The 25,923-nt window shown below is 38.2% G+C and overlaps 1 protein-coding gene across 3 annotated transcripts in view; it reads right to left on the bottom strand.

Moving 5' to 3' along the window:
* The window catches only part of PLXDC2 (plexin domain containing 2), a 266,176-nt gene that overhangs the window by 6,192 nt on the left and 234,061 nt on the right, over positions 1–25,923 (bottom strand). For all 3 annotated transcript variants that reach the window (XM_014056257.2, XM_087712674.1, XM_087712673.1), the window contains exons 10-12: positions 8,653–8,713; positions 4,634–4,784; positions 431–469 (exon numbers count right to left, since the gene is read on the bottom strand). In XM_014056257.2, the coding sequence (XP_013911732.1) occupies positions 431–469; positions 4,634–4,784; positions 8,653–8,713 (251 nt within the window). The remainder of the gene's footprint in view (positions 1–430; positions 470–4,633; positions 4,785–8,652; positions 8,714–25,923) is intronic.

Below are 25,923 nucleotides of genomic sequence, written 5' to 3'. Positions count from 1 at the left end.
TTTACTAATAAGTTAGAGAGTTATCCTGGCAATTGGAGATAAATCTTCTTAATAGTCTAATAGTAAAGGTGATCTGGCTGCGGCATCTGTCACGCCATTGATTGCCAGGGTTGATTCCGCTTGTTGTTTTGTTGTACTCAATGAATAAGTGCTGTGATTTGAATATGAAAATTTGTATCTACATTTATTTGCCTAGGTGAAGATAGAATATATATTCTAAAAAAAATAACATTCAAAGAGGTTCGTTTCATTGATACAATGAGTATGGCAAATTATGATAGCTGACTATACAAAGCATTCTCTCAGAATATCTTGCATAGTATTGTAGCATAGGTAAGTGGATAAATTACTAGACCATTTTGGTTTTATGGAATGGCATTTAGATGATCTGTTCATGTAATCTGAATGCAAAAAAAATAGCAGCTCTTACCTCCATTATCTTTTAGGTGTAGAGCTATCTTGGTATCATCTAGAAAAAGAAATTCAAAGCTATTAGAGAAAGGAATTTTATCTAAACATCTAATGCTATGTTTATATAGCATTTTACATTTATTTAGCATTTATAAAAGTGTGCTAGAAGTAATTGATCCACAATCATAATGGGTTATATGTTTAAAATAATTTTAAACAAATGTGATACTATTGAATAAGAGTTGGAAGAGTAGTCCTATGAATCAGTGAGGAATTTAAAGAGGTTTTCTATAGCAGTTCACGTTTACATTAAAGATCTGCTCTATAACTATTATACAAAAATTTTAGAGCTGATCTTACACTATTTCAAAGTCATTGGTGAGATTTATCTTTAAAACTGCTATATCAAAATTTTCTGAATTATACTATAGCAATAAAAGGCAATATTACAAAATGGACAGGAAAATATTATGAGCTAAGCTGATGTGGAGGATGTTTTCCTTTTCTCTTTTTCGATTGGGAAGAGGGCAGTCAGGACAAAAATATCTGAATATTGGAGAAGAAATTTACAAATTCTGTGTGTCTAAAACATTGCTGATTCTTCAGTAAAATAAATTTACTTGATTTGATTCTGAGCTGGTCACAAATAAGCACATTGGGCAGCTGCTTGAAGAGGGTTGTTTATTCAACCACATACCATGAAGTATAGCAATAAAAGGTAGGATTTGAAGTTTGGCAAGCTAAGAGTAAAAGTATCTATAGTAATAATAGGCTTTGATCATGAAATAATGGCCTTTGAATTGAAACATTTTAGATCTGTAAATTTAAGCTGTGTTCCTGTTCAGTGAAGTCTGGAGAGGAAGATCATCCCTGGCATTGGGGTCATGAAGATTTTAGAAATGTACATCTTGTCCTAGGGGTGGATTTTTTAAATGAGAGATTTGGTTGGGGCAATTCTATTTTATGTTGTTTTCTGGTGCTAGAACAGCACACTTATTTTGAGGGTTTGCTGGCAGAACACATGGGGTTGAAGTTGTTGTGTGGTTTTGTTAAGGAGTGTGTGCGTGATATGAGTTTTTATTTTCCAATGCTTTTTACATGTGAAGCGATGTAAGTGGATAGGAAGAATGTCCTATGTTGCTGAGTCTATTTGATGGCCCCTCATGAAATAACAGTCAACAATGAATGGTAGAACATCACCAAAGCTCTGATGATTCAGTGGTTATAATACAGCATTGCAGGCTAATACTGCCCACAGTCTAATGAGCTCAAGGTTGACTCAGCCTTCCATACTTCTGAGGTCAAGGAACCAGGGGGCAATATGCTGGGGGCAATATGCTGATGTTGTAAACCACCCAGAGAGTGTTGTAAAGCTCTATGGGTGGTATATATATGTCTAAGTGTTATTGCTATAATACAGAAAAGGGGAACCACAATTTGACTGGCTCAACAACCTCAAATGTATATTCCTTTCTCTCCTTGAGAAAGCAAAATGTTTGCTAAGATAAATGAAGAATTATTGGCCTGCAACCTACCTAAGCACAGTGAGCTTCATTGCTTCAAGGTGCTGTGTATGTTTGAATCACTTATGATTTGGCTTTGGATGGTATATGCAGGTCTGCATATGGATAGAGTGGGAATACAGCAGCAGCCAGGCAAAAATACTTTGCTGTCTAAGACTAAATTCACTGTGGTTAAAACCGTTCAAGATATTCTAATTCATGAGGCAGAAAATCCTTCAAATATATTCCCCTTTTCCTAGAGGAAAAATTAGAATAGAAATGAAGCAAGCAATTAATTATTTGTTACATTCCCCTGCATGGTAGGACCCAGCTGGGCCAAGCAAGGATTTTGAGAGGCAGGGTGCATGCCAGCGTTGAATTGTATTCCCAACACTTTTCTAAGTAATAATAATACTGAATAGCAAAGCTGATTAGATATTTAATATCATGCAATAATCTTGTATTGCACTTTCTGGAATGGCTGAAATCATATTGTAGTTGATAATGGTATTATCAGAACAGCAAAAAGGGAAATAACAAAAAAAGCATAAAGCATAAAGAAGTAAAGACTTTTTTCTTAAATTCTGGGTAATATTTTGCACTCCTGGAACCATTTATTTTCCTCCAAAAATTTCTAGAAAAGAAAATCTGGAACTGTTTTGTGCAGGATATGTGCAGTGCAAAAAATTGGCAGAACTAATTCAGATGTAAGCTTTAGAACATCTTTTCATGTTCCATAGGAGCAATATTTATCAATCTACTAATTTTATGAGTTTTGTTTGATTTTCAGAAGACAGGATCATTTTATTCCACCGCATAGGCAACCATTTATGTCATTTTCCCACTTTGAAAATGTGATACTTTCATCTTTCTACTATTACTTTGTCCACTAAGATCTAGTACTATAGAAATAAAACTCAAAAACTTATATTGACAGTGCTTAAACCTTTCTTTTAGGTTCTTGCACTCAAAAATAGTCTTTTGCATTAAGAGACTTCTATTTGTTATCTTTGCAGGATTGAAAAGCTTAAGATTTCTATGTAGCTGAAATGCTGTTGAAATGTTCTACAATAACCAATTACATCATAACTATACAATGTCTTGCAACAAACAAGTAAAATAGAATTTCTATTTTATTAAATTAGCATTGACAATTCAAAATTAAAATGATTCGATACAGGTAGTCTTCAACTTGTGGCTCAAAATTTCCATTGCTAAGCCAGATAGTTGTTATGTGCATTTTGCTCCATTTTATAACTTTTCTTGCAGAGTTGTTAAGTGAATCACTGTATGTATTAAGTTAGTAATACAGGTAAATTAATCTGGCTTCCCCATAAACTTTGCTTGTCAGAAGGTTGCAAAAGTGACCACATGACTCCAGGACACTGTAACCGTCAATAAACACACATCAATTGTCAAGTATCCAAATTTTGATCACATGACTATGGGGGATGCCACAAAGCTGTTAAGTGTGAAACATGGTCATAAGTCACTTTTTTCAGTGCTATCACAACTTTGAACAGTCAGTAAACAAATGATTGTAAGTCGAGGACTACCTGTATTCTCTTCTCCCAAAGATGGAGATAGAGGAAAAAAACCCTAGATAGTTAATATATTGTAATAATTACCACCTCATGGATATACTATTGATCCTTGAATTGAAGCCAAGAAGTTACATTTAAATTAGTACAGGTCAAATAAATAAGCTTTATTTTATTAAAAAAAAAACAATAGACAAGATTGTACACAACAGTTTGCACATCATGGAAATTGTATGACAGATCTGCTATGATTTTTTAAAATATTATGCAGTTTTTCAAGTACCAATTCATGCTATCCATTTTCTATAGTAGTTCACATTTTCATTACTGTGCTTTCATGTATTTTTCCCTATTCATGAATATTTATACAAAATTTCTGTAGGCTCCTTCTTGATGCCTACTTTTTGTATGTTAATTCTTTTAATTTGTGCATGTTATTTAAGTTAGTTATTTAAAAAAAAACATCCTTCTAGCCAGTTTACTAAAGCTAGGTTGTAAATAATATTATCACCATCACATTATCAAAAGAGGTGTTTCATTCTAAATATTGCACACTTCTACAAGATACTGATTTAATATTAAACATGTCAGGAAAACACTACACAGTACCTGTAACTGTCACAGTACTATTACATCAGCACTTCATACATTTGGGAAATATAAAGACAAAAACAGTACATACCACATGTAATTTACATAGTTTTCTTACACCAGCACTTAATACATTTGGGAAATATATAGCAAAATACTCATCTTTTCATGAAAGCTAATAATCTCCAATAGCATTTTTGATTACTAAGGATGATAAAATACTTCAAAAAATAAGAGTTTCAATGTAGAAGATCCCAATGACTCCAAATCACTGGTTCTAAAATATTGAGTCAACGTTTAAATAACCAAGAAAGTATTCTATAGTAGCTTTATTGCTACCCATTGATGCTACCTTAATTATTCTGAAAGTCAATTTCAATCTAAAACAGGATTAGAATTAAACTTTTATTATAAATTATACAAAGATTTTGTTTATAGAGGTAGAGCGTTTTCAGCCTTGGTCTTAGGTAATCATAATATAATCACATTATTGAAGTACTATTTCTTCCAGTAGGTAAATTTCGTGTGACAGAATCATACTACAAATTTTAAACATTTCTGATAACATATTCAACTCTAGTTTCTTACCTTCCGTGGGTAGACTAGTTGGCAGGTGTGATGTAATGGTTCCTTTGGTAGTTGTTAAAACTCTGAATCTCATCGTGGTTTGCTGTTGTGCAGTTGTAATATGAAGAGGCATTTGAGTTGTCTCTGTATTTTCACAAATCTTAAGTTTTGACTGCATAAGAAAAATAATATGAAGAAAGGAAATAATTAGTGATCAGTGGAAGTCATTTGTCTGAGCACTACAGTTATCTAATACAAACACAAGAATATGTCAAAATGGAAATTTTAAATTAAGACTTTGCAAAGTTAGTATATTTTCTGGATAAAAGAGAATTAAAGTCTCAATAAATGGTAGAGAAGCTCAAGCTCTAAACATTATAAGATTTATTTATTTGAAAGAAGAGATTCGACCGGAAGTTCCTCAGCAAGACAGATGGGGGAGGTGTGGGCTCCAAAGAGCCTCACATGAACTCTGCCTGAAAAACCAATGTTGAGATCCTTTTGGATCAGAACCTCCCTGTGGAGGGGGAGGGTGTGAAGAAGGGGCAGTGTCTCATCAGACCCAGAGGGAGTGCAACACGTCCCTTGAGGTCGGAGATTTGTCCTCCTGAATTGGTGTCGGGGGAGGCAGCATGGCAACATGGCTGCACAAGAAGCAGCTGGCTTCTGGCCAAAGCACCTGAGCAGGAGTGTGTAGGAGACGGGATGAAAAACCTGGTAAGAAGATTTAATTAACCCATAAATCAGAATTTGGAAAAGGCAAAGAACCTTGAGAATATAAATAATATAGATGGACAGATCGGGATTTTGTCAAAAAGAAAGAAAGAAGGGAAAAATGGAGAGTTAAATCATTAGCCCAAAAAGAACTACTTGCTTTGAAAACTTGGAGATAGAAAGGAGAAAGCAGAGAAGTGACAAACTCATTCAAACACAAGCTTGGAATTTTTATTTTTATTTGAAAAGACTGTTTGCTAACCAACATATCTTAAGCAACTCTAATTAATGCATTATTTTTTAATCTTGTCTGTGTAATGAATGGAATGTGAAACCTTGACCTGGAAGTTTTAATTAACCAATTGGCATAAATCAGAATTTGGAAAAAAGCAGGAGGCAAAGAGAAACATACCAAGGAGACTTACCGTGTTTGAGTTCATTCTAATTAATATATTTTAAGCAACTCTAATCAATGAGACGTGGAAAGTAACAAGGGGAAAAAATAAAATAAAATCAAGAGCTAGGAAAATATGAAGTTTTTGGCTGGAGGGAGAATAAAGGATCAAGATGGCTCCCTCTCCACATTAGTTGAACTAGCTAAATTTAAGGTGGACCAGCACTCTGAAATAAGAACTTTATAACTAACTGTAATTTTGAAAGATGTGAATTTGAAGAACTATGTGAAATTATAAAAAATATGCATAAATAGCAATAGCAGTTAGACTTGTATACTGCTTCATAGGGCTTTCAGCCCTCTCTAAGCGGTTTACAGAATCAGCATATTGCCCCCACAGTCTGGGTCCTCATTTCACCCACCTTGGAAGGATGGAAGGCTGAGTCAACCTTGAGCCAGTGAGATTAGAACCACTGAACTGCAGATAACAGTCAGCTGAAGTGGGCTGCAGTACTGCACCCCAACCACTGCGCCACCTCGGCTCTTATAAATCATTAAAATCAAGTCTAAATAGAGTTTTGAAGCTAGATATTGAGGAAGTGAAGGAAGAAGAGGGGGGATAAGAAAGTGGTAGAAACTGTGGAAAATTAAAAACAGACAAAAAAACTTCATTGGGTTTGAAAATGGTATAGGGAAAATTGAAAAGGGTGGATGTGTCCCAACAAAAGAAAATAAAAAGGAGATAAAAGATTTCACTGAGTTTGACAGTGGCATAGGGAAAACTGAAGAGGGTGGACATGTCAAAACAAAGAAAAGGGAGAAGGCAGGAATAGGGAGAAGTGAGAGAAAAGACTTACTAGAAAAAATCTGATAATTAGAAATTGTTATATGGGAAATATAAAGCTGAGATATGTGGTTTACTCCTATGTATGATAATTAAACTGAGTTGCTAACTGATTGAATATGATAATGGAAATATAATTAAATAAAGGTTAAAATATATGGAATATGGACAAATATGAAACTGTTATGTGAAGAATAAAAGTAGAGGTATGTGATTCACTTTTATACATGATAATTAAACTGAGTTGTTAATTGACTGAATATGACAATGGAAGGATAATTAAGTATAGGTTAAAACATATGAAATATGAACACATACAGAACTCTTAATATGATGAACAAAGTGAGGTGTGGACCGCTTGTTACTCTACATAGTAGATTAATGGAATTGCAATGAACATTGAACAGCAAGGATTGTTATTTAAAGACAATTAAGGGTAAACTATGTCAAGATATGAAAAAATGGAAGGGAACGTGAAATATAGTGGGAAATTATTGAGATTATAGACACAGAACTACAAATTTGGGGCATGTAATGATATAAATATAATGATAAGAATAGCTGGGAATGGTAACCAGATCTACATCCCAGCCAAAAATAGGCTGGAAGAAATGGGCTTAAAAATATAATTACTATATATGTATAGTTTTCGTTTTTCTTTCAAAAAAGGAGGAGGATATATGTTAAAATTAGAGATGTATATTTAAATATAAATACTATCAATATAAAATGGAGCTCGCTCAGAGGCTGAAATACACCAAGTAAATGAAATGAAGAGTGTGGAATAGAGGATAGAGGTAAGGGAAGAAGAGAGGGATAGGAGAGAGGGCAGAGGGGGGAAAAGGAGAGAAAGAAGAAGTGGAAAGGGGAGAGAGAGGAAGGAGAGAGGAAGGAGAAATAGAGAAGAGAAAGACGACAGAGGGAAGAAAGGAGATGGGGAAGAGGAGGAGAGAGGGAGAAGAAAGAGATGGATAGGGTATAAATGCGGTGCATGGAGAGCAGAAGAGCCAATAATCGTTTTTGGGGGTTGATGGTAAGACGAATCGATGTAAACATTTAACAATATAATTTTGGTTATGTAATAATATACATGTGGTTATTTGTTGTAAACATGTAAAAATAAAACTTAAAAAAAAAAGCATCGAAAGAAGAATTTGGAATGAAATAGTTTATTCTAGTACTTTTTTCTCCCAAACTGAGGTTTGGCTCCGAGGTTAAATTGGTCCTCTTTTTGCAAGACCTTAAAGACATGGTTTTGTCATAGAGCCTAGGAATCTTGGTGTCTGAGCCTTGCAATGGTTGCTGTGATTTGTGCTGCAGATTTTTATATTGGTTGCAGATTATGTGTATTGTATGCTGTTGTTTCCTTTTTTGCTTTAGGCTGTATTTAATTATTGGTATCCATGTACAGACATGAGCATGAAACAAGTGGCCATATGAATTACTTACATACATACATACATACATACATACATACATACATACACACACACACACACACACACACACACACACACACACACACACACACACATTACATACATATATACATATTCCAGGGTTAAAATTCAGTTCACTCATCTTTGAAAAACTTCACTTATACAAAAAATCAAGTTAAGGTTTTCCCATCAAATGAACTTCTGGGTTCTTCAACATCTTTTTCAATACTGACATCAAAGCAAACTAATAAATAAAATAATGGTATATATCAATGCTATTTTTAATAGAAAAAAACAACAGTAAATATCTCCAATAATTGTAATTTCCTTCCATCATACAATGTCCAAGCTAAAGAAAAACTTATTTTAGTGTGGGATGGTAATTCTGGATTTAGTTTTTCATATTCAAAATATTGGTTAGGACACAGAGAAGTACATTTGGATTCAACATAGATGCTCATGAGGTAAGTGACAGAACAGATGTTCATCTGCCAACAGTAATTTTCTAAGGGAGAAGGATAAATCTAGAAACTGCCTTTAAATACTGTTCAGAGAGGCTTTATTCCTGTAACAGCTCTGTAGTCAAGATACCCTCTTCTTTTTAAGAATCAACTATTCATAATATAAATATAGGATATCTGAATATCACCTCTTCAGGGCAACCACTATCCACCCAGTCTTGACGATGACGATCAAAGCCACTGGAACACCTTAAAAAATAAAAAGAGATTAAAATCAATCAGATGGCAGTGAAACATGGACTAGATGGGTAAAGAGGAAGAAAATGGAGAGAAAGCCACTTCTGCAGCTAAATCTGTATGATTAAGAGGCTATTCAGTTCATTTGAAATTATTTTTGACTAAAAATGATTAGTGTTTCCTGCAAGAATTAATTTATATGATTAGACAATTTGGAATGTCATTGCTTTTTGCTCTGCATAGTTAATAACTTCATTGTACTTTGTAGTAAATTAAGGATCGATCCCCAGTCTGTGGATTTAAAATAATTTAATTTATTCTCTTCAGATTTTTTCTTCATTTTCTACATTTAAAATATAGCATCCCCCTCCCATAATTCACCAAGTACATTATAGCTTTCTTTTCATTATTGTAGATGATAAAAGTACACCAAGGCATCCATAACTGTCTGCAAAAGATATGGCAGGTGTTGAACTCATTCCAAAGACTCTCAAAGGCAACTTGGAGAAAATTCTTTGCTTTAAGTTTCATTTTTCATTGCTTGTAATTTGTCCCAATTAACTAAAATTAATGAAGCTACTTTTTGCAAAATACAATTTATGATGTGGAATGAATGTATTTTAAAGACAGCTGGTACAATTATTCTTCATATCAGTACAGTATGACAGAGAGGTTAAAATGTTGGATTAGAACCAAGCAGATCCAGGTTCAAATATACCCTTAAGTCATGGATGCTGGATAGCTTTGGGCCAGTCATTGTGTCTCTCTGACAAATTACCCCATATGTTTGTTGCTATAGGACAAAGTGGGGTAAGGAGTGGGAGAAAAGCATGTCTTTTCAAGCTCTTTGAGGAACAGTTGAGTATAAATCTAATAAATAAAATAGGAATTGCCATAATGAACTTGATATCATAGAGTGGCACTATGAATCAATTTATATTGTTACATTCAGTAAATCAAGCTTAATATATTTCCAACTTCCAATAATAAAGATTAAACCATCAGAATTTTAAAACAAGAGCTGGGATTATAGCTGGGATTTTTTAATGTTTAAAAGTATTTATTTTCTTGATCGCAAATAATTTTGAGGAAAGCTTGATTCCAACTGAATAGACTATCCCTTTAAAAAGCAAAATTTAGAACTTGCATGAGAAAAATGACAAATAAATAGCAATAGGATGTGTATGTGTGTGAGTGTGTGTATACGTACATTGAGTTTAAAAGCATAATTTAAACAGTTTTAGACTAGCAGATGCAAATTGCACATTCCCATTGAATAGACTGGCATCTTTCAGAAGCTGGTCCACATCTTTGACATCTTAATTGGAGTAAGTTCTGTCTCCTTTGTCCATACCACACACTTTGTCTATTCAGAAGGCTACCCCCAGAGACTAAGTATATAATAAGCTTGGCAGGGAGCTATCTGGTATTGATACAAAAAGGTCAATGGTACACATGGAAAAATAAACTGTGGCTTGAATATTCAGCTATTGATTTGCTCAGCTTTCAAGGCCTATCAGAAAAGCTTGGATTCATTCTGTAATTCAGAAAATGCACATAAAGGAAGTTAAACATGTTGATGACATAAAAGACACTAGACTAATTTTGCAATATTAAAAATGGATTTTTATTTACTCTTTTCTCCTGTTCTATCTACAAAAACTGAAGCCCCTACCGAAGTATTTATTTATTAACTGCTTAGCTCAACTGCCTGAGCAGAAGAGAAAAAAAAAATGCAAGAATAAGTTAAAGTAGATGACCCCAAGGAAATGAATGATTTTAGGGAACCTGCTTGTTCAACATTCACTGTTTATGCACTGGTGGGCCTAAATAGCTTATTGAAATGCTGTTTAGAGAAGCAAGATGGCTTTGAAGGTATCCAAATGAAGGTATATGCAAAATGTTTCCAAGGCGTATGTCACAGACCCATCAGTCACGGAGCATATACTCATTCTTGCGTCTCCAATTTATGACTCCACAAGCTATCATTACAATGCATTTTCTACTTAGAACAGAACATTTAATAAGCCTTTCCATTTACTGGCACAGTGATAATTCCCCATTGCCATGAAAACACCATGGCAGATTTGATTAGTGATGCCACTTATACCATCTGTCAACATAGCTGTTTTATAACAACTTCATTCTCAAAGGATGACCCAAGTTTGCTCCTGGTAAAGCAATTAACAGACCACATTCTAGGACATGAGAAAAGAACCTTTTCTGAGATGAACCGAAAATCCTCCGCTTTTCTGTTTATAGGGAACATAGAAAATGTAATTTTGGAAATCGCAGTGGGATGCAAGAAATGTTTACAGACTGTGATAGTTTGATTTGGCTAGTGGCTCTTAGTGGAGCACTGCAGGGAACAAAGTTGATGTCTTTCAGAATGGTGAATGTGAGAGACAAAATGAAGTTGTAAATAATCCTTGTAGGGGGTCATTTGTTCCTATTCATAGTACAAAGAAAAGAGCTGGGTGTCTTTATTTACTAAGCTACCTAAAAGTTCTTGTCTTCCAGTTTTAGAGAGAGCAGAAGAGAGATGTCAACAAATGTTAGTCCAAAATCAAGAAGCTTTTAAAAGGGATCTGCCAAATTAAAATGGCGCAGTACTATTCAGCTTAGAAAGTTATTGACATAGAGGGCAAAAAAAAAAAACTAAAGCAAAATCATTTGTTGTGTTTATGCAGGTCTTCTTTGCCAGAATTTAGAATAATGCCCTGATTTCTCTTATTCTACTTTCAGTATTATCCTTATAAAATTCCTGAACGTTAGATCAGGCTGAAAAATAGAAATTTCATAATTGAGTGGATGGGCGGATAGGAGTTTGTGCTAGATCAGCCCTCTGTGCATTGCATTGGCTCTGGGAAACACATTTTTATCACTGAAATTCAGCAGCAAGTTTATTCTATCCACTTTGTCAAAATGTAGGAAATGTGCCAAAGCTTGAATGAATATATTACCAAATATTTGCTGAATAATTTAAATATGTATAACTTACAATTTGAATCATACACACTTAGCACTAAATTTTTTCTCTTATACAACACATGGCATGTAATTTTTTATGTTTCTGGCGGGAAAGCTGCCATCTTCAATGGAACTGCTCGTGGCTAGCTAAACTACTGGAATTGACTTTGTTATGGGCCTTGAGACATTGCTAATTGTTTCAATGGCAACTCAATGCATGAATTTTATCCTTGATTTAGCCTCATTTTTGTTTTAAATATTGTACTCTTTCTTGTGGTAAGATTGAAGAGCTACCATGTTTATGGATTCAATTTTAATTGAATTATGAGTTATTGTTACATAATTATTCATGACTATTGAAACTTATAAAAAGAATCTATTTCAGTAGATGAGAATGCCAGTGGAATATATGCAATATGAATTACTGTGATTAAAAAACAAAATTCCATTTTTGTTCTTGATTTTTAATTTTTAATTTTAATTTTTCTTTAAGTGAGAGTCCTTCAGTGGAATTTATTTATACATAAATATTCAAAGGATGTTAGCTTAAATAATAGTAAAATTAACAGATTTTAAGAATTTCATAGCTGATATACATTGTTTTTCATAATATGACCCCTAGTTGGTTAAATGTTAGAACACAATTCATGATAAATGACAAAAGGAGTAGTTATCCAAAGCACCAGGAAGACCATAAACTGAGGAAGATTGAATAGTTTGTGCAATACTTCTCATGTTTTTGGATTATATTTATGATTTTATAGAGCTATTGTTCTGTTACAAATAATTGTCAAAGATAGTGCTGGTGTTTGACTGACCTTGTCTGGTTTTGCAAAATGTCAAGCAGAGTCAGACCTAGTTAGAATTTTGATGAAAGACTAGAGGGCTACAGAATGGTGATAGTGGGCACTTTTTCAAGAAAGGTTGGTATGGAGAATCATTCCGTTTTGTTTTCATAACAACCCAGTAAAGTATACCAAAGTAAACAGTATATATGAATTGGGTCTCTCCAGTGGTGGGATTTAAATAATTTAACAACCGGTTCTCTGCCGTAATGACCAGCTAGATGGCTCTGTGACTGGGTGGGGTGGCCAACTTAATTGGTCTCATCCTTAGGAAATTTCTCCTTAGTTCAATTCACAATAAGATAGCATTGTTCAAATATTTAGACTAGACTAGACTAGAATGACAGAGTTGGAAGGGACCTTGGAGGTCTTTTAGTCCAACCACCTACTTAGGCAGGAAACCCTACACCATTTCAGATAATGGTTATCCAATCTCTTCTTTAAAACTTCCAGTGTTGGAGCATTTATAACTTCAGGAGACAAGTTGTTCCACTGATTAATTGTTCTGTCAGGAAATTTGAGGGGCCCCTACAAAAGTGAGAGGGTCATTCTATTTTCCATAGCACCAAAAGACATGACAAGAAAAATGGATGGAAATCTAACCAAAGAGATAAGCAACCTAGGGCTAAGAAGAAACTTCCTGAGGGTGAGACCAATCAATCGATGAAATAGCTTGCCTTCAGAAGTTGTGGGTGCTCCATCACACACAAGAAGCACAGTTACAAGATAATTTAAATCTTCAGTCTAATATCGCAATATTCTTAAATGCTGAAAATGCAGGATCAAAATACATAAACATAGAAACAGCATTGCAACCCTATTCCAAATTAATAAAATCAACTCTGCTAATTAGAACTATTAGAACGTGTATTTAAAAAGACATAAGAATTCTGACAAGAAACTCCTGCTCTGTTTAACATTTTTAAAACTCCTTCCCTGGCCTAATTCTGTCAAGAACAAGGAGAGATTCAACCTGGAAATAGGGAGAATTTTTTTGACAGTGAGAACAATCAACCAATGGAATTGCTTGCCTTCAGAAGTTGTGGGACCTTCATCACTGGAGGCTTTCATGAAGAGATTGGATTGCCATTTGTCAGAAATGGTGTAGGGTCTCCTGCTTGGGCGGAGGGTTGGACTATATGACTACAAGGTCCATTCCAACTCTGTTAATCTGTATGATCTGTAAGTTTCTATTGTTTCTGTGCTGACTGCATTCCTGGGGTTTGGTTATAGCAACTAAATAGTTCTTGACTATCTGCCTGGAGCTATTAAATAAAGGGAGAGAGAATGGGGGGAAAAACGCACCTTTCTTTCACTTTATTTGCCCCCTTGAGTTTTAAAGGGGCTACAACGTTTCTGCTGAGGAAATGGCTAGGTGGTTATTTCTTGTTTTTCCTTTCTCTTCTTTTGGTTAATTACAAATGAGAAGGAAAATCTGAGGTGTGTGGGAGCTACTGGAATCCTTAGGCAGACAAGCAGCCTTGACTATTCAGCTGGTTTGCAGAACACCACAAAGAATTAACTAACGGTTCTCCTGAAGCGGTGCAAACTGGCTGAATCTCAGTTCTCCAAACCGTATGCTATATTCCTTTAAAATCACAGTAAGCAATACAGTCCAAAGTGAAAAAAAAATGTATCATCTTGATGGTATTCTGAAAATCCTTTGGTCAGCAAAAAAACCCAGAAATGTCATCTCAGCTCCAACTCTTAAACTTGCCTAATTATCATTTGCAGTGACCCTTAGAAATAGTACAGTATACAGGATTCACTTCAGGTCTCATACAGAAGAAAGGTCTGGGGCAACCACCTAATACTATTTGGAAAATGATCACTGTCTACAATAATCAGCCAAAGATTATAGAGTTATTTGAAATCAGTATTCAATGACAAGACCTAAGCTTTAATGTAAACTTCATCTCTAATGTACCTATTAAAAGCCACCATTGGTTCAAAAGGAAAGCAGATTAGAGAATTTACATGGGGTTTTTTTGCCTCTTTTGGTTAAGTTACAAGAATTTGGTAGAATAATGATGATGATGATGTATTACAGAGATCTTGCTTGAAACAATAACATCTTCCTGTTAAGTAGAGGTTAGCAACTTGAAGAATATATCCTGTTATATTTTTTGCCCTTCTTAAAATCACATTTGTTTTCAGATGAATGAAAGTCAAATTAAAGCAGCCAAATATTGTTTAGTGACCTACCGCAGAAGATCTGGAGCTCATCAGTTTTGTCATTAGTTATACCCATTAAAACGTATGATACTTAAGTGGTAAGCAACTATAGAATGAGAACATAGTATGGTCAGCAACAGTGAACATTTAGTATTTCCCAAATATACTTTTTATATTTGTTATAAAGTATATTCAATGTCATGACCAACATATAATCTGGATCCCTTTCAGTCGGGTTTCAGGCCTGGTTACAGCACGGAAACTGCTTTGGTCGCGCTGATCAATGATCTCTGGCGAGCCAGGGATAGAGGATACTCCTCTATCCTTGTGCTTCTTGACCTCTCAGCAGCCTTCGATACCATTGACCATGGTATCCTTCTGCGACGGTTACGGGAGGCGGGAGGCACCGTTTTACGGTGGTTCTCCTCCTACTTCTCGGACAGGTCGCGGTCGGTGTTGGTTGGATGGCAGAGATTGACCCCAAGACCCCTCAATTATGGGATGCCGCAGGGTTCGGTCCTGTCCCCCCTCCTGTTTAACATCTACATGAAGCTGATGGGTGAAATCATTCGCCAGCATGGGATTAAATACCATCAATATGCGGATGATACGCAGCTGTATCTGTCCGCCCCGTGCCAACTCAGCGAAGCAGTTGAAGTGATGTGCCAGTGCCTGGAGGCTGTCAGGGTCTGGATGGGAGCAAACAGGCTTGCACTCAATCCCGACAAGACCGAGTGGCTATTGATGCTCCCTCCCAAGGATGGTCCAGTCGTTCCATCTCTTAGCCTGGGGAGTGAAACTATACACCCCTCAGAAAGGGTTCGCAACTTGGATGTCCTCCTGGATCCACAGCTGATGTTAGAACATCATCTGTCAGCTGTGACCAGGGGGGCCTTTGCCCAGGTTCGCCTGGTGCACCAGTTGCGACCCTATCTGGACTGGGAGGCCCTTCGGATGGTCACTCACGCCCTCGTCACCTCAAGATTGGATTACTGTAACGCACTCTACATGGGGCTGCCCTTGAAGAGTGTTCGAAGACTGCAGTTGGTCCAAAATGCAGCCGCACGAGCAATAGTGGGGGTGCCTAGGTACACCCATCTTACATCTATCCTCCGCGAGCTGCACTGGCTCCCCATTGGTCTCCGGACATGCTTCAGGGTGCTAGTCGTTACTTTTAAAGCCCTACATGGTTTAGGACCTGGCTACCTGAGAGACCGCCTCCTGCCATTTACCTCCCAGAGACCAATAAGATCACACAGATTAGGCCTCCTCCGGATTCCATCTGCCGGTCAATCTTGGCTGGCAACTCCCCGGGGGAGGGCCTTCTCTGTAGCTGCTCCGGCCCTATGGAATGATCTCCCCGTGGAGATCCGGACCCTTACTACGCTTTTGGCCTTCCGCAAAGCGATTAAGACCTGGCTGTTCTGGCAGGCCTGGGGCTGTTGAGTTTATCCAGCCCCACTCTAAGCTGTATGTATGTTGTGAAATTTTCTTTTAATTTTTATATCCCCTCCCCCCCGTTTTTATTGCCCAGAGTCTCTAGGGAGTGGGCGGCATACAAATCCTAATAAAACCTAAACCTAAACCATATAAATGTTATTATCTGAGAAGACTTGTACAGTCAGGATTTCCATTAAAACACTTAGATTTGGATGGGCAAGTTCAAAACTTATACTGAATCTTGGAGCCAGACAGCACTTTGCAGTTTATATTTAAAATATGGTTCAGAGTGTGCTTTAAGCTCTTGCAGGTAGGTGCAAGTGAAAAGATAGGCTGGATGGTAGGCAGTGTTGAGCTTCAGGCTTTAGTGATTTGTGGTCTAGACAACAGATTTCCTAATGTTTCACCTGCAACTGTGACTGGCATTTTCAGAGGCAAAAAGTGGTTTGCTATGCAGACTATAAATAACTGAATGACTGGGCTCCTATAGAAAGATAACCTGAATTTTGATTAGTCTTTAGTGGAACTGGTTTCTGATTGTTGAAAGTTGAGGATGGGTAGTCTCTGCTTAGATTGAATTTCCTGGCTGATTATTGTAGGCTAGGAAAAATTACATAAAGCAACACAATAATTTTGAAGAACTGCTGAAAAGATGGCAGATGTAAAGAACAACTCTACTGGCTTTTCTCACAGACAGTTACATGAGCCAACAATCAGGAAAATTGAAAATTTATTTTCGATACTATGTTTATTCAGTATCCATACTTTTTCTTTGGTTGTATCTTTACTTTCTGAACATCTAAAGTACATATAAGGAAGCAATTACCACATTCCTTCTATACTACTTTCTAGATTACTTTGCTTCCACTCAGTTGTCTTGAACCATGAAATGGGTAGCAACTAAATTTGTTAATACCGTAATAATAATATTCCGTGGTTTTTTTTTAGTTTTAGTCCCATTTTAGGCATGACAACTGGTTGGGTGACTTTGGGCTAGTTACACTCTTTCAGTCACAATGGCAGGCTCAGGGAACAAGCCAGTGAATTAATTCTCATGGCAACCAATGGATCAATACTCAGTTGATAAAAAAGTGGACCCTGCACTTGTGAGAAAATGATAAAAAGAAGAAAAATGCTATCAACAGGAGCAATACTTCCAGGCATATTTTGGTTTTGATTAAAAAAAAACATTTTAGGTTAATATTTGCTGCAGGAAAGAATCAGCTGTAACAGATTTCTTCTATGTGTTTAGAATAGTAATTCTCATAGTCATATAATACAGAAACAAATAATTCTCCCCTCTTTCCAGTTGCCTTTCTCCAACCAGTTGTAGAGAAGTACAACTGATCAACACTGGGTACATGTATACTGTGGTGGCTTGTATTTTATTTGACATGCAGAGAACTAACTACATTTATGGATTAATCATCAAAAGTAAAAGAACACGTTATCAAAAATAAGCCACAGATTCTTGGTAAAGCTTCCACCAAAGCCTTGGAAGTCTTTGGAAAAGATATTTAAATGCTGTGATATATCTACACTTATAAAGATCAGAAGTGTGTAAGCCATGGTATATTCACAGTGCATGGTACAGTCATGTGATACTCTATGGAAGTATCTTTGAAGAAGCAAAATAGGAAGATAATTGATGCCTTTGAATTTTGGTTTTGGAGAAGACTCTGGTGATAGAATGTGCAACTGAAGGAGAAATGGGGACGGAGATGTTCACTGTAATACCACAGCTTCCTAGTAGTACATTTCAGACAGGAACCCAAGACAAGTGACTCTGCAGTCCTGAACTCGATAATGGTGGTGGGGAAAGGTTTGGGATAGCAACACCCTAGAATCTCCCAGATACATCCGCTAAAAGACTATAGTTTTAGTTTGACAAAATTCTATTAGGTATGAGCAAATCAAGATCTAAAATTGGGATCTCACCAGGTTATCTTTGTTGCTCTTTTCTGCATTCTTTCCAGAGTCTCAACATTTTTTCTTCTTGATTTCTGGATGTGATGGCAATTGAGAAGACTATTGTTATTTCCAGGAGTTTAGGGACATATTCTGTGTCTCCCTCATATTATGAAAAGTCTGAAAGTTTAGAGCTCATTCATAGGTCTTTTTACTCTTGTTTATTGGTCTTTTTAAATCTTGTTTATTGAATAAAGAAGAAAAAGAGAAAATTTTCATATAATTCGAAAGCTTTTCTTGCTGTGAAAGTTTCAGACTTTTGATTCCCATTCCAGAGATTTGTGCCAGCTAGTCAAGGTCAAGTGTTGTCCATGGCAGGGCTATCAAGTCATAAAAACCTTTAAGTTGTTGTTTTGTATGGACCCCAGCATTGGGTAATCTGAAAACTGGCTGCCCTTGGGATATCTCCTGCTGTTGTTATTTTGGAGCTCTTGGCAGCTTGCAAGAGATTTGGTTGTCATTTTATGTGTATGTATGCTTTTTATATTATGTTTTTCAAATCTAGTTACTAGAGCTAATAGTAATAAAGCTAATGGATCTAATAAAATTCCTTTATTTAGTGAGGTATTTATTGTCTTTGGAACCAAATTAATCAATTGCCTGAGTATCTGTCCACTGCCCTGACACTTGACAAAACATTGGATGGCTGTGAAGAATATCAATGTTGCTATACTTTTGGATTGCCTACAAAGAATGGCAAATTTGGTGTTGCAGCATTTTCCCTCCCTTCTCTATGAAATTCTCTACAGGTCCGGTTGGTGTGGATAGAGGCATGGGGTGTCAGCTCTATTATGAGAACCAATTAAAAAATACACAAAGGCTCCATACAAAATCTAAAGCTACTTTTATACATTTTGGCTATATAATAGAATCTTCCAAATATGGGCTTTACAGTATTTTTCTTCTCTACCTTTATATTCATCTGAAATGGGGAAGTAATTGCAGGAGTTCTTTGACAATGTATTTTGGGCTAAAGCCATGTTTGTCTCCTTATTGTTTTATTAATAGAATAAAGTTACCTTCCTTACTATTTACAGCAGGAGAAGAGAAGAAAGTCTGAGTCAGGGACGCTTGACATGTTTCCTGCTTGAATACTCTTACCCTTTCCTGTTTAATATCTACCTAACTCTGCTGGATCTTGTGTTGGTTTTGGGTCAGATATATCAGAGTGCTGATATATCCTCATATGCCTACTATGACCCCCATGTTAACCAGATAATGCTGTTAATGTCTTCCTGTGTGTCTGAGTCTGTGTGTATCTGGGGAGAAATGGGCTGAAGCTTCATCCTGACCATTTGAACCATCCTGTGGCCATTTAAAGCACTCAGAGCTGGAAATGTTCCACATTTAATCCCAAACAGGTCTGCAATTCCTCTGCACATTTTTGAGTATATGCGGAACCGAGATTGCAGTGGGTATAGGAATATATGATATATATTAAGAACAATTATATATTTAATCTAATATTTGAGTTCTAAATACTTTTCAATTTCTATAGTATTTATCCAACTTAGCTTATTTATTTTTATTTGGCACAATTTGGACACTAACTAAAAGTAGCCTCCCAATATTTCATTGTTCCGACAGATTAAATTGTCATTTTAAAAATTACTTTGCATTGATTGTTTATCATTACTATATGTAGGAAGCTATATATAAATAGCATCATAGAGTCTGCAGTGTCAACCAAGTATTAATATATTTTGTCAATAACTAATATCTAGCCCATAGATATGCTTCAGTTTGAATATCCCCTTTAAAAAATAATCAGGTGGAAAAATCATACAAATTATCTGAACTATATCTTCAATGATAGACACAATGGGCCATGTAAACTTTACAGTATACATTTACAGGAAAACCTTGTGCATAGCCATCGTGTCTATAACATAAATTAGTATATTGCTCTCCAATGCTAACTCCAAGATTATTTTATTTACTTTTTTAAAAGTATGTTTTTAATTCCCTACAGTTTTTTTGTCTTGGTAAACTTTGTTTACCATGTAATTTTGCTGAGTAGAAAATTTCACCTATCCTTATTATCATAAACACACAACATTTTATTATATGTCTTTGCTTATGAGGTTAGATTTAATTTCTTTGTTGTGCAATTAAGTTTAGTTTTAAAGGAACAAATTATTTCATTAGCATGAACAAGCTGTGGAGAGAGTTCATGCCCTTTAATCAAGCCTGCCCATAAAAAGCCTCTGCAGTGACAGATATGTATATCTGCTAGCATATTTATAACAATGTTACAAATGTCTGGGATATTAATTGGAAGAAATTCTTTATGAATTGCATTAATGTAAGGGTATGATGAAACATAAATTCAAAGTAAATTGTAAATAATATAAAGACATGCTTAGATAGCTACGGTCTAAAAGACAACATTTTATCTTCCAAACAAGCGGAAGCATTCTAACTAGTAAAAATGCTGTATTTATAAAGGGGAAATCACAATTATGCTGGCAACAATAAACAAATAGTTATTTAGGAAGAAAATAGGCTCAAATTGAAATCCTAAAAAGGATTTTATTGATTAAATACTAAGAGAATCATAGAGAAAGCCTGTATATCAATGTACACCAGGGTGGGTTGCTCCTGGTTCGGGTGAACTGGTAGTAGCGGTGGCGGGAGACTCGGCCAACCCGCCTAGACACTCCTGCGCACGCGCAGAAGCATCACATGCCTGCGCGAGCATGCTTGAGCACAAGTGAACCAATTGTGCTGGGATTTGCAACCCACCTCTGATCTACACTAGTTTCCCAGAAACTCCAAAGACATGGCAGAAGAGTTCCCTCTCCTTACTCTTCTGGCAGTTGCATATCACCTTTTCCTCCTGGGTTTTTAAGTCTAAATCTGATATGTCAGGGGTTGTCACTTTTCTTAAAGGACTGAAAGTATAAGTAACACCTGGAGATGGATTAGTAGCGCATCTTATCATTGACTTGGTTACAGCTTCTAATAGTTGACTCACCCTCTACATCGGTGTTCCTCAACCTTGGCCACTTGAAGATAGGTGGACTTCAACTCCCAGAATTTCCCAGCTATGCTATGCTGGCTGGGGAATTCTGGGAGTTGAAGTTCACTCATTTTCCAAATTGCCAAGGTGGAGAAACACTGCTTTTCATCGTTTCTAGGATACAACACCTGGAGATTATTATTATTTGTATATATCCTGTCTTTTTACTATTTTTACAAATAAATCAATGTGGTGAACAAACACAATACTCCTCCTCTCCTCTTTCTATTTTCCCCATAACAATAACCTGTTGTTGAGGTGGATTGGGCTGAAAGAAAGGGACTGACTCAAAGTTTCTCAGTTGGCTTTTATGGCTAAGGCAGGCCTTTAACTGACATTCTTTTGCTTCGTAGCCTGGTGTTTTAACAGCTAAGCCAAATTGACTCTCCAAAAATAAAGATAATGTTTTATATATAGATATATCTTTAGATATGCAAAGGTAAATTTCCTTCTGGTTGGAAATCCTAGAAGTTGAAGTCTACACTTTAAAAAGTTGCCAAATTTGAAAAGCATTGATTTAGATAATCCTTGCCTTTTCCTACATTTGTTCCATAGTTTTCAAGAGCTGTGTCCACGAAGAATACAGCAGAATATTCCAGTCTATCAGAACATGATTCACAGAGCCATCCACTTCCAGGTAGAAAAGCAATTATTTATCAGCTGAAATTAGTAAAAGGTGCTTCATGGCACTGATGATGGGCTATCCAATCAAGAAAGACCCTAGATGCAAATGGGATCCATATGGTAGATGGGAGTAGAATTTTATCCAGAACAGACACTTACTATTATTATGTTTATAAGTATGTTTTGTATCTTTAAATATTAATTTTAATTATGTAAATTACTAATATTATGCAAATTGCCAATATTTCATTGTTCTGACAGATTAAATTGTCATTTTAAAAATTACTTTGCATTGATTGTTTATCATTACTATATGTAGGATTTTTTGTTCATTATATCACAACATTTTTAAAAATCTGGACTTTAATGTTTTTAAAAAAGTCTTACAGAATTGATGTTAAGTCATGGAAATTAGTTGTCAAGGTAATAACGTTCATATGAAATATGTTAATATTCATATTAAAATAATACTTTATTAAAATTTACCATTTTAATATATTTACCATACTTTATTAAAGTTAACCATTAAAAATAATAATTTACTTTTAATGGTTACGTTCTTTCTCCCTCCCTCCCCCTCCCTCCCTCCCTTTCCTTCTCCACATTTGGCTCCAGCCCCAAGAGTTTACTTTATGGTAATACAAAAGACAATTACTTCCTTAATTATATTTTTGCCGTTCAAAATAATACTTCTTTGGATTTCTAATCATATCCATCTGTTCTCACCTGATATTTGAAGACATAAATACTTATTGCAACTGGCATTATTCCATATTTTACTCTAACCTGATCTGCCAGAATACTTGCCAGGATATAGAAAATAAATTGCTAGAGTGCCATATGTTTTATACCAGTTAGATTTTATTCCTAACCCATAAATTAACTGTTGCTGGATTTTCTGTTCTTAAAATTTGCGTATAAAGGCCTATATTTTATTCTTTTGACATCCAACAAAGCTTCAGAATTTTAGAAAGGTTGCTTATAATGGCAATTGTTCCCAAAGTGCCAATAATCATACAAGGAAAAGCATCTCACCTTGAATACCTATAGAGTGGAGCTGCTAGATATCAAGATGGACTTTCTCTGAGATCTTCTAAACCAGTATTTCTCAACTTAAGCAACTTTAAGCTGTGTGGACTTCAACTTCCAGAATTTTCCAGTGTGCTGTTTGGGAATTTTGGGAGATGAAATCCATGCAACTTAAAGTTGCCCTGGTTGAGAAACATTGGTCTGGTCATAACAGGGAGAGGCAGATATGGCGGGGACTTTAGGGCAGGCCATCATCGGGGAAGGAGGGCTCGCTGTGTCATAGAGATCCCTCCTTCCGGCCCTAGGAGTCTCACTCCAAGGTCAGATGGCGTGAGTAATCAGGACCCTGGTCTCAGGCTGCTGTCGCTAAATGCCAGGTCTGTTGTTCATAAGGCCCCCCTCATCCGGGACTTGATAACTGATGAGGGCGCAGACCTGGCATGTATTACTGAGACATGGCTGGGCACGGAGGGAGGAGTCCCCCTCGTTGAGATGTGCCCAGCCGGATTTCAGGTGCTGCATCAGCCGAGAGCCCAGGGAAGGGGTGGCGGTGTGGCTATTGTAGTCCGGGAGTCCTTAGTACCTCGTAGGATCCCTGCTCCGGAGCTTGTCGGGTGTGAATCCCTGCTGGTGAAGCTGGACCTCAAGGGTCAAGTGGGTCTGCTGCTTACGTACCTGCCTCCCAACTGCGTTGCAGCAGCCCTCCCCTCGCTCCTCGAGTCAGTAGCCGAGCTAGCAGTTGAGTTCCCTAGACTTATGGTTCTGGGGGACTTCAACCTGCCTTCGCTCGGTGAACACTCTGATGGAGCGCAGGAGTTCATGGCTTCCATGACAGCCATGGGCTTGACTCAGGTAATTCGAGGCCCAACCCACTCAGCGGGTCACACACTTGACCTCGTATTCCTCTCGGAGCAGTGGAGTTATGATCTTGGTCTGAGGGGTAATGAGATCATACCCCTGTCGTGGTCAGACCACTGCCTACTGAGGCTAGACTTCCGGAGGCCAAACCCCCACCGTAGGGAGGAGGAACCGACCAGGTGGTTCCGCCCCAAGCGACTTATGGACCCTGTTAGGTTCCAGACGGAGCTTGGGGTTATTCCTGATACCCTCGCCCACAGTTCGGTGGAGACCCTCGTCGCTGCCTGGCACTCGGCAGCTTCGGGGTCTCTAGACCGGATTGCGCCACTACGGCCCCTCCGGGTCAGCGGCCCTCGGAGGCCCCCTTGGTTTACTGAGGAGCTCCGGGAGATAAAGCGCCGGAGGAGACGCCTAGAGCACTCGTGGAGGTCCGATAGGTCCGAGTCGAAATGGGCACTTTTAACAGCATGCACCAAGGAGTATATTCGGACTTTAAGAACAGCAAAAAGAACACATATCGCCTCCTTGGTAGCGTCCGCCGAGTCCCGCCCAGCCACCCTGTTTAGGATAACCCGCTCCCTCCTAAATAGGAGGGAGACGGGGGACACCTTACAGGGTAAGGCTGAGGAGTATGTCCAGTTCTTGGCGGACAAAGTTGCCCGGTTTTGATCGAACCTGGACTCCACTCCAGCAGATCCAGCCGAGACACAAGGGGAAGACTTGGCAAACCATCTCTGGGTTGAGTTTCAGGAAGTTGCCTCTGGGGATGTGGACAAGGCTATGTGAGCTGTGAGTGCCTCCACCTGTATACTGGACCCGTGTCCCTCCTGGCTGGTTGCCAACAGCAGTGAGGTGACACGAGGCTGGATCCAGGCGGTTGTTACCGCCTCTCTTCGGGAGGGGCACTTCCCCACCGCGCTTAAGACAGCGGTGGTGAGACCCCTCCTGAAGAAACCGTCCTTGGATCCAGCTGTCCTTAATAACTACCGTCCAGTCTCCAACCTCCCCTTTGTGGGGAAGGTTGTTGAGAAGGTGGTGGCCCTCCAGCTACAGCGTACCTTGGAGGAAGCTAACTATCTAGACTCCTTCCAGTCTGGCTTCAGGCCCGGTTACAGCACAGAAACCGCTTTGGTCGCATTGACCGATGATCTCTGGAGAGCTAGGGATGGAGGCTGTGCTTCCATCCTAGTTCTCCTTGACCTCTCAGCGGCTTTCGATACCATCAACCATGGTATCCTTCTGCGACGACTGCGGGAGATAGGGGTGGGCGGCACTGTTTTGCAGTGGTTCTCCTCCTACCTCTCGGACAGGTCGCAGTCGGTGTTGGTGGGGGGGCAGAGATCGTCCCTGAGGCCCCTAACTTATGGGGTGCCGCAGGGTTCGGTCTTATTCCCCCTACTATTTAACATATACATGAAACCGCTGGGCGAGATCATTCGGAGGCACGGGATAAAATACCACCAATATGCGGACGATACACAGTTGTATCTGTCCGCCCCGTGCCAACTCAATGAAGTGGTGGACGTGATGAACCGGGGTCTTGAGGTCGTTAAAGACTGGATGAGAGCAAACAAGCTGATACTCAACCCAGACAAGACCGAGTGGCTGTTGTGTTTTCCTCCCAAAAATTTGACCAACGTACCATCACTCAGGCTGGGGGGACAAAATTTATACCCCTCAGACAGGGCCCGCAACTTGGGAGTCCTCCTGGACCCACAGCTGAGTTTCGACCACCATCTTTCAGCTGTGACCAGGGGGGCATTTGCCCAGGTACGCCTGGTGTGCCAGTTGCGGCCCTACCAGAATCGGGAGGCCCTCACAACAGTCACTCGAGCCCTTGTGATCTCTAGGCTGGAATACTGCAACGTGCTCTACATGGGGCTGCCCTTGAAGAGCACCCGGAGACTTCAGCTAGTCCAGAATGCGGCCGCGCGAGTGATCGTGGGCGCACCACGGTTCGCCCACATAACACCGATCCTCCGTGAGCTGCGCTGGCTACCTGTCGATCTCCGGGTGCACTTCAAGGTCTTACTCACCACCCATAAAGCGCTCCATGGTAGTGGATCTGGCTATTTGAGAGACCGCCTTCTGCCAATTACCTCCCTGCGTCCCATCAGATCGCATAGAGCTGGCCTCCTCCGTATTCCATCCGCCAGTCAGTGCCGACTGGCGACTACTCGGAGGAGAGCCTTCTCTGTTGCGGCTCCGACGCTATGGAATAATCTCCCTGTGGAGATCCGTACCCTCACCACCGTCCAGGCCTTCCGCACAGCCCTCAAGATCTGGCTAGC

This window comes from Thamnophis sirtalis, unplaced genomic scaffold (assembly GCF_051295495.1).
Source record: "Thamnophis sirtalis isolate CommonGarterSnake01/CBP01778 unplaced genomic scaffold, rThaSir2_p1.2 scaffold_4, whole genome shotgun sequence".
NCBI lineage: Eukaryota > Metazoa > Chordata > Lepidosauria > Squamata > Natricidae > Thamnophis > Thamnophis sirtalis.
The sequence above is the reverse complement of the archived record's forward strand: the minus strand, read 5'-3'. Positions and strand labels throughout refer to the sequence as shown.